The 10,264-nt window shown below is 44.5% G+C and overlaps 1 protein-coding gene across 2 annotated transcripts in view; it reads right to left on the bottom strand.

The window, feature by feature from the left end:
- Positions 1–1,960: 1,960 nt before the first annotated feature.
- Positions 1,961–10,264, bottom strand: part of LOC147450435 (uncharacterized) — a 12,763-nt gene continuing 4,459 nt past the window's right edge. The window contains exon 3 of one of the 2 annotated variants that reach the window (XR_015189129.1): positions 1,961–2,294. Coding sequence is in view for 1 of the 2 variants with exons in the window: in XM_086519669.1 (XP_086375795.1) it covers positions 4,391–6,334 (1,944 nt within the window). In the remaining variant the exon portion in view is untranslated. The other variant, XM_086519669.1, reaches the window with a different exon arrangement.

Genomic DNA, 10,264 nt, shown 5'->3' with positions numbered 1-10,264 from the left:
TCCTTGTTCTTTACCTTCTCATTTGCCTTTGCTTGACTCTTCTTCAAGACCTGCTCATAATGCTCAAAAGCTAACACCCTATCCAATTGTACACATTGCAAATATAAAAGTCTTTCCTTGAATGCATCCTTGGGCTCTTCTTCAAGCTTTAGCATCATCTTCAAGGATGGTATCTCCACCTCAATAGGAAGTAAAGCCTCTTTGCCAAAAAGTAGATGGAAGGGAGAAAAACCAATACCTGATTTGATGCAGTCCTAGAAGCCCATAGAGCACAAGGTAGCTCTAAATCCCAAGTCTTCACATTTTTTCTTGTCATCTTTGTAAGCATCCTTATGAGCTCTCCATTAAACCTTTCATTCATGCCATTGCATTGGGGATAATATGGAGTAGTAAACTTGCGATGCACATGAAGCTTTTCACATAGATAATCCACCAACTCTCCCCTGAAACCTGGACCCTTGTTAGAAAGTAACTCCAATGGCATGCCAAATTTGCAGCAAATATCTTCATATATAAATAAGGAAACATATTTACTCGTGATGTGCTTAACAGCTTTGGCTTCGGCCCACCTGGATAGATAGTCAACAGCAGTAAGTATGTAACATTTTCCTCTAGCTGTCATAGGTAGAGGACCTATTGCATCAATGCCCCACTTCTCAAACACATCATAAGCCACAATGGTGCCTCTAATTTCTGATTTGAGAACCCTATTTGCCATGCTTTGACACTCTTTACAAGACTTGCACCAATGATGAACATCACGTTGAACACTTGGCCACACATAACCCTCCTGCAAGACTTTATGCAAAGTGATCTTTGCAGCAAAGTGACCACCACAAGAACCCTCATCATTCTCCTCTAAAATTTTGTAAATTTCCTCTTTCCAAGGCACTTTTCTCATCACAAGATCAGCCCCCTTCATATACAAGGCATCACCAAGTAGAACATACCTTTTGGCACGACGTAGGAAGGCGTACTTTTTTGGCTTTTCCAACTCTGATCGAAGCATACCTGTTTGTAGAAACTCTTCCTCCCTCTCTAAAGCTTCCCTTCCCAAATAAAGAGGAGAATCAGCCCTTATCACATACAATTGCCCAATTGAAGCTTGCGCTGCACCATGTGCTTCTTCATTTTGAGACCTGTCCACATGCCTTAAACTCCAAGCTTCAAAATGCTTAAGCAGATTCTTCACTTGAAAAAACGTATTTTTCAGTCTTGGATTCTTACTTTCCCACACCCCAAGTACTTGCTTAACCACCAAAAGAGTATCACCTCTTACCCTCACACGACGGATGGCAAGCTCAAGGCAAAGGTTGAGACCTTTCTCCAAAGTAGCATACTCAGCTTCATTGTTGCCTTGTGCTGTAAGCTTCAAACTCCTTTTGGTTACCAAAGCACCTTGAGGATCATGAACTACCACACCTCCTGAAGCTTCACCATGCGATTTCCTGTAAGAGCCATCAAAAAACAATACATAGGCATTGTCTATGTCAGGAGCTTCCATGTGTTGCTTCTTCACTGCATCCTCCTTAAGAAGAAGAGGGCTTTCCTTATAGGTAAGCAAATCAGCCAATGTAGCCCTTGTACTCTCCTTGTGCGCTCCTTGCCGCACTGTCGAAGCAAGGGACTTGCCAATACACCGTGTGCGAGCCACAAACGGCTCCAAGCACACAACAAGCCTAAACTAGCAAGCTCAAGAAAACAAAGGGTGTGTCACTCACCGCTCTACGCTCGCCTTTGTGGTGGATTCGTCGCTGCGATGAAGAAGAAGCTGCAGTCGTGCCGCGCTCAACCGCTTTGCCGCCGTCGTGGCTTCGTAATGCTCGATCGCACACACACTCTCCCTCTCTCTCTCTCTCTCTCTCTCTCTCTCACACACACACACACACACACACACACACGAGGAGGTGAAGAAGAAGAAGATGGAGATGGAGCAAGAGCACTCTTCTATTGCACAAATGAGAGAATGAGTAAAAATTAGGTTTAGTTGGCTTTTATAGGAGCTCACCCCATTCACACTTGGGCGCCCATGCTTAGCCAACTAACCCCTTGAATGTCCAAGTTAAAGTGCGCCTCTCATCGGCGATCACTCTACCTTTCCCTATTGGTCCGACAAGCCCGGTACCTGACTCTAAATAATACAACGTTTATAGATCATAGGGTGTCCGTGTGCCGTGAGGGTTAACATGCCCCCCTTCCTGATGTAGATTCCGTCCTCGGAAGCTATTGAGTTGAAGATGGTTCGTCGAGGTGGAAGAGCATTTGAGATGAATGTCCTTAGCCTTCTTCAGTCACTGCAAAATCAAACAACATTGGCACAGTAATTGCATTCTCTTAAAAAGAATATGCAGTTTTAGGTAGAAAAATTGATTGGTAAAAGAATTTCAAACAATTTGTTAGCAATGAACATTAAATTGCAATGTAATCAAATGCATAAACAGATGTAAAGGTAAAAAATTAAACAAGTCTGGGGTCGCTAATTTGACGGTCGAAAGGCACTAGAGATCGAATATTAATACCATGGGTAAGCTTCTTAATTTTCTGTGGTCAATTAAGTTGTTTAATCGCGAGAGCCAAGTATTCATATTCGAGGGCTGACTAGAGGCTATACCTAGAAGACTTTGTAGTTAAGCTACCATAAAAGGAATTTCTCATGAAATCATCGCCTGACTGATTACTTTTTCTTTGACCCCCCAAAGTCTTTTCACATTGATTCAATTATGATGTGTGTGCTTATTTTGTATGCCTTGGGTTTTTTGATTTTCAAGGAAAAGCGCCCACACTGGGAACCTCTAGGGCTCTAGTACCATAGGCAATACATGTGAGTGAAGTACCAATTCAAGCCAGGATTTCTCTTCCAGCTTAAAATTTTACATTGTGGCACTTTGATTTTTTGTTTGTTCATTTTCAACATTTTAATTTTGTATCTTCGGGGGGTCATATAACACTGTTACCCTCCCCAGGCTCATCACATTAGTAAACTCCCTTTATAATACTTAAGCTAAAGGTCAATAGGGTTAAGCCCACTAGAAAGCCCTAGTACATTTCATACAATGCTGCCTAAATCGGATTAAGAACCTAAGTAACCATTGCTTATTAGGAAGGCATTCCCCATGGTATTAAGAGAAGATTTCTAATACCTAGCTTGGTCAAACTAGCTTAGTCGGACTGCTTGATTTTTAAACCTAGACAACTGATTATGACAAAACATTACATTGAATTAAATGTTTGATACTAAGCCAATGCGCTGAATATTATGCTACCAATCACAATCAAAGCAGACAAAACATGGATGCAAAAAGATAAGGGCAATGCTAATGGTCATAAAACACCTGTTTGTGTCGATGGTCGCGCTTGATCTGAAGGTTCCATGAAGGTCCAAATCCTATCAATAGCAACACGCTCCTGTACACACTATGAAACACAAACAATACCTCTAGGAGGCACATTAGTGGGAAAAGAGAACTTTTCTAATCACTCAACTCTAAAACAGAAACACTCCTATCGTACTAATCTTACTTACCCTCCATCACTCAAGTGATGAGGATCAAAGGTGTTTCATGGCATAGGTTTCTGTTTCACTGTACCAGCTGTGACATGTGTAGGTCTGAGCCAATGTTTTGACTTTTAATGTGCATACTCATTTGCTAATTGCTCTTGCTCCTTTTTTTTGTTTTTTGAGAGTATAAAGCTTTAGATGTACATTCCCTACGATCGGAGATTGAGAGGTCAGGGAAAAAGGTTGAGAGGGAAACAAATGAAAGATGGATGTCCACAAACACTCCCCCCTTCCTTGGGTAGATCATACCGTTTGAAATGAGCTTGTCACCCTTTGAAACCAATTGTTCCAGTTGGTAATAGGTGAGGATTTTTGCCAGTAGTTTTCTATTACCCTAGGTGCCTCGTCAAGTTGCAACGGTGGTAAGGTACTCTCCCAGGATCGAACTTGAAGTGGTTCATTAGGTGATTCTTGAACACTGGGAGGTGTGGATTCTTTCGTAGCTTCATGGAGGTCCACTAGTATAGATGGAGGCTGTGTAGAAGCTTTTACCTCTATGGATGTATTACATGAGGAGCTAGAAGCTTCATGGGACTCCCCCCTTCCTGATCTAGGTGGAACAAATCGTTCTTTCTTTGGTACCCAAACTAGCTCTGGACTAGGTGTGTAGCATTCTGTGATTTTTTTCTTTCCACGATCATTGATTCGTTTTGGAGCTACGGGATTGGGCTCACTTGGGTCAGGTGACAGGTAAGAGTACACTTTACGTTTGGGCACCCAGATTTGATCATTTCCTTCATAGTATCCTTGGGATTCCAATAGTCGTTTAGGAATCCAACGCAGCGTTTCTTTACATTTCTTGGAGTGAGTGGTACGTTTCTTACAAGGCTTCTATTTTTTAGCACTAGCTATGGTCACTAAGGAAGCTTTAGGGACCCACTTGTATGTTTTCTTCGTTACATTAGGATGAGTCTTGTCGGAAGCGATATGCATTGCTTGTAGCATATTTAAGGGTATAGGCATTTCATCCCCCTCAGGTGTTACCCAGGTCGTCCCCCTATTTCCCCAAGTGTCTATGGTTGATGCTAGGTGGACCCAATCCACATTGTCTGATTCCGTCATAACCGGTAACACATCCATATAAGGAGAATCTTGGCCAATGTCTGTATCCTTCTTACAAGTGTAACAATATTGTAGTGGGGCCGAGTGAACTGTGGTGTCAGAGCGATGATCAATAATGGTTTTACTCCCTAAGGGGTGTACCTTACCAGTCACCAAATCCACTCTAAGGACAGAGTCTTGGAATTGCAAATAGACATGATTTTTAGACCAATCATGAACCATTTGTGCTTCCCTCATGAATGGTCGTCCTAAAATCATTTCATATGACATAAGGTGTTTAGAGAAATCCATTACAATGAATGTATGCCGTACCTTGTGTCCTAGAACTTTGATCTTAAGATCCTTGAGCATCCCCATAGGTTTGGCTATGGTACCATTTGCCATCTTTACCACAATGTTAGTAACACTGAGGCGGGGTTTTCCCATGGATTCCCAACAATCTTTTGTAACGATGCTAACTCCTGCACCACCATCAAGAATTCCCTTTATAGTTAATCCCTTGGTAGTGATGGGTAGGGCCGCATTAGACTCGTCGCCTTCAAAATACTGCCCTAATTCGTTAATGGGTACCTCGATCACGGACTCGTGTCCATCTAAGTCAAGTGATTGCACATGATTTTCCTCATCAATCATAATCGAGTCGGGCCTATTTGGTTGCGCAAACTGCGGTAATCCTGTTCGTAGCTCTCCGTTAAGGAATGCTTGAAGTGCAAGGAATAACTCAGGATCTCCATACAGCTTTTCTATGATCGTGGTTCGGACCTCAGAAGACATGAAGTCCACTAGTTTGGCAACATTCATTGGCGTTTTGCAGGGTGTAGGTCCTTGACTAGGAACTGATGAGGATGGAATCTCATATTCCTCAATGGGATCAGGTATTCCTTCGTTAAACATCCTTTCCAACAAGAAGGGTGTATGCTCACTTTCTGATGTCCCGTCCTTACTCCCTTCTTGGATGATACTAGATATGGCTAACGGTCTATGGTTCATGTGGGGTGGATGAACTTGCGTGGGAAACACTGTGTCATGAATTTTGACATGCATGGGTTCTGGTTCCAGTTTCCTTTGAGTCTCCTCCACTAAATCTCTTAGATGTTTCACCTGCTCAATCTCTTCTACTGGGTTTGGGTACGTCCCAATCTTCTTTTTACGATTCTTCCCTTTTTGCCCCTGCGGTTTATCTTGTGGATCTTGGATTGGATTTGGAAACACCTGTGGTGTTTTCAGAGGCTCTTTATGATTTTCTCTTATTCGGTTTTCATTTGGTTCCATGTTACGGTTTTCTTTGTCGGTCTTTCTCTTTGTGGTATTGGTTCTAGTCTCCATTGTCTCGACTGAATCTGAATCATCCTCAAGGTCATTCATATACACGGGGTCATCTCCTGTTCCTATGTTTGTTTTGGAACTTGGCTTTGAATTTTCCGTATTCTGCGACTTCTTCCTTCGTGTCTTCTTTTTCTTTGCTTGGATAACTGACGCGGTATCTCTCTCTTCGAGGATATGGCCTGGCCCTCGAAGCATGGACCGTGTAATCGCATAAGCGGGTGCGACGGGTGGTATTGGCGATGTCACACTAGCAATTTCGACCAAATTTAGGGGTGTGATTTTAGGCGCATTTGGGTTATAGGGGCATTGGGCAATCAAGTGATCTATGCCACAACGATTACATGTGAGTATTGGCATTGCAGACGTGCTCCCTTGATTCATTTGCATCTGTGCAGCATTCTTTTGCAGCCTAATAGGGCACTCCGCTGCTCGATGTGGTCCACCACACTCGTAGCATTGAAGAGGTGGCCTCCTAGCCTGGGTGTTGATATTTTGACCTCTGGATGCGAGAGCAGCAGCTTGATAAACCGGCTTGACTTACCCCCAACAATCTTCCATGTAGTATATAGGACACTCTTCCAATGTATCAAGTCCGTAGGCAATACTAGTGTCTATTTCCTCCTCACAGCCATCTGGATAAGCATTTGATGGCTCGCAACCCACTTGGTTCATAGGGGCGACTCTTGGATGCGGGGGCTGTGGTCCTAGCACAGGAGGTGGTAGCGGTGTAGCTTGTACAACATTTTGAGATCTAGGGACCATGTGTTGCGGTAGTTGCTCAACAGGTGGAGCAGGCATCAATACAGGAGCTCGAGGCGCATCCGTCCAGGCTACAGGTGGTCTATTTGCCATCATACGTTTGATCATTAAACAATCCTTAGCTTGGTGACCATACCTACCACAATCCTTAGCTTGGTGACCATACCTACCACATGCGTTGCAAGTTCCATTAAATTTTACTCTAAACGTAGGGCACTCACTAGTGCTATGTGGACCTAAGCAAATGGAACACCATTGTTGCTCCCTTCTTGGATACATGTGACTATTTTGAGGGGGTCGATTATCCTTAAGAGACTCTTGGATTGCCTTGGTGAGGTCTGTCAAGAATGTCTCAAATACCTTTGGCTCATTGGCAATGGGCTTTGCAGTCATGGGTTCATACTCAATGGCTTGTGAGCTAGTGGATCTCGTGTCAGTAGACACCCTCATGCCTGCTATCATCAAGTTGTCCTCTAATTGGATTGCATTGGCAGTGACATCTTCCTAGGTTGTGATACCTCTAATCACTAGTCCATTATAGATTCCTTCATTCCTCAACCCTCGAATGAATCGATCAAGCAGTTGGTTATTGTTGAAGCGCTCATTTACAGGGCAACGAGAGTTTAGGTGCTTTAGACGACTAATGAAGTCCCTTACTGACTCTCCTTCCTTACGTTCGGCCTTCTGTAGCTGAGATGCTACACCCCAAAGCACACCTTCTCGTATGTACTCCTTTAGAAACAACCTTCGAAGGGTAGGGTAGATTGTTTTCTCGTCCACCCTTAGGGTCCTATACCAATCTCCAGCCTTCCCACTTAATGTCAAGCTTAAGGCATTGCACTTATGTAGTTCGTTGCGTTCCCCTAAGGAATCACATACTTGTTCAAACACTTCAATGTGTTTTCTAGCATCTTCGTCCCCATTGAATTTTTGCGTGAGTTTGACAATTTGTACTGCCTTACTTCTAGGCTCTCTATCAGATGCGTGATGCATATTTTCCGCGATAGATCGACCTATGGTTTGAGCAAACGCTGCCAAGTCACCTATGTGAGGAGGCAGGGCCGGTGGAGGTACTCTTGGAATCATATGTGGGAGAGGAACGGGTACCGGTCTTGGCATATGTGTGGATGATGCAGGATATGGAACATAACCGGGCATAGGTCCACTCGGATAAGGGCTAGGGAGCGGCACTCGAGGAGCATAAGCAAGTGGTACAATTGGAGGTGTGGGGGCCATGTGTGCATAAGGGGCTAGAGGCACATATGGTCGAGGCCCCATATTAGGTACTACGACACTAGGTAGTGGCACTGCGCTAACCGTAGATGTCATCGGTACATTCTCTGTCAGGCTTATCCCTCGAGTGAGCACTGTGTTTTCCTTGATAGAGGGTTGAGCCAAGTTAGGGAAGCTAAAGTTTTTGCTCGGAGGCTCAGATTGCATAGAGACCCCAGGTGAAATGACGTAAGATGGGTCCATGGGGCTCATTAGAGGAGTCTCCATTTGTGATAGAGTAGGCTGTTGAGCCTTGCTCGTATCCAAAAATCTCATGGGGCCAGTTGAGAGTATATTTACCCCTCGGTTTTGCCTTTCTGATTGAATAATGCCATGGATAACATTACAGATCATTTTCTGTTGATCTTCGATGCTCGTGGCACTAGAGGTGGATTGTACAATCTCTATCCATCCTACATGGTAGGCGTGGCCAGAGTGTAGATCCGTCAACACCTCAGTGTGGAGGTCGTATGTCCAATGGTCATTAATGAACAATCCTTCTAGAGTCGACGTGTTAACGGTTTCTTGTGAGGTAGAAGCAATGTTGCTCCCCGTGGTTTTACTTGTCACCAATGGTACTCTAGAGGGAACTTCTGAAGGAGGCAGCTCAACAGGGCCTTCTTGGTAAGAAGTTGGTAGGATATCCACATGGACACTCTTTGGGGGTGTGGGGTCCACGTGCGATGTGAAAGGAGAGTCCACTTCCCCACCCCCTTCGTGTGCTTCATTTGCATCAGGTTCCGAGCGAGTAGCTCTACCTAATGTTTCCATGAAACGGCTAAACATACTAGTATTAGGCTGTGGAGCTTCGGGAGGTGCATGGCCTTCTCTCTCAGTGTTTTGGGTAGGGTATGCTTCCATGATTTCTGAGTCGAAGGAGGAATCACTAGCGGCTATTTTAGGGTCTTGGGTGGTGCTACCTTGTGTCCCCGCTGAGGGTCTAGATCCTATCGTGGATGGGTAATGGGTGTCCGTATGAACAGAGGCACCCTCAATATGCTCGTGTTCTAGCACCCGCCCAGAGCGTAAGTGCATGTGCTTCTGATACCCTAAGTTGTCAAAAAGCTGCTCTAGGAGGCCTTGTGACTAGTTTTTAGCGTGTTTTTTGTTTGTTTTTTTGCTAGATTTTTTAGAGCGTGTCGTGGAATGGGCCGTGTGATAGCTCGAAACGAGCGTATCGGTCAGAGGGTCGTGCCGTGCTTTACAGCCCTCCGTTTGGTCACTCTATGCCCTCGGAATCCCTAAAACTGTCAATTTCCAGTAGGGAACTAGGCCCAAACTAGAAAGTCTAAGGGTGCAAGTGGGAAGAGAAAGGAGGAGAGTGGAGGACTTGTCCCACATCCTCTCATTCTCTCGTGAGACGGGAGTTTCCTGCAAAACAAACCACACAGAGCAACAATTCTCAATGCATATCAACACCTTATACCTGTCGCTCCTTGCGAGGAGAATCGACCTCCGTACTCAGTCGTCACGCAAACACTTGCAAAATTCTGTCGCCAGTCTCTGCTCCAGAATCCTAGCGCTAGTGCTTTTCTGCTGCTTCCGGCCCTCTCAAACTGAAACGCTGGCTACCCTTTTATAGGGTCCGACACCCGGCAAGAATAGGGGTCCAAAAGCAGAGCTTGGCGCTCCTAGAGAGAGGAGAGAGAAAATCGTGTTTTCTAGAGAGAGGAGAGAGAGATCGCAATTCAATCCCCTGCCTTAGTTTTAGCGCTCGCTTGTTTTATTAGGAGCCTTGCTTGCTTTATTTTATTAATAAAGGGGCCGGTCACTTAAAAGTGACCGGTCACTTTATAAAATAAAGTGTGAACCCGTTCAAACTTTAAAACTCACTCAGTTAGTGAAAACAATGCTACACGGACACATTCCAGGCGTCCCTGGGTGCAGGACACGACACAGATGCAATGCAGACACAGACTCCTCGCGGGAAAACGTCTGTCCTCCCACGATTGTTCCTGCTTTTCGTAAAAAGCGTCATTGAACCCATCTTTATTCTTGTGCTTGCGTTCTTACGCGTACTTTCTTACTCAGTTCGGATTTCCTCCTTAGCCTACGGGATGCCCCCTTATTGATGCACCCGTCACCCATCATGTGACGCATCAGAGGCACTCACCCGGCCCTTCCCACCGAACTTACGGAAACTCCTTCACGATGTTTACCGTCACCCATCAAATGACACATCAGAGTTGTCCGTTCTTGATGGCAGTTCCTATAGCTACAATCTTTTAACAGTTCTTAGTGCACATAATAAAATATCCTAAAAAAGAGATTTAATCATTAAAAATA

The sequence above is a fragment of the Adiantum capillus-veneris genome, chromosome 9 (genome assembly GCF_014529385.1).
Source record: "Adiantum capillus-veneris isolate H3 chromosome 9, ASM1452938v2, whole genome shotgun sequence".
Lineage (NCBI taxonomy): Eukaryota > Viridiplantae > Streptophyta > Polypodiopsida > Polypodiales > Pteridaceae > Adiantum > Adiantum capillus-veneris.
Note: the sequence above shows the minus strand (reverse complement) of the source record. Positions and strands in the feature narration are given on the sequence as shown.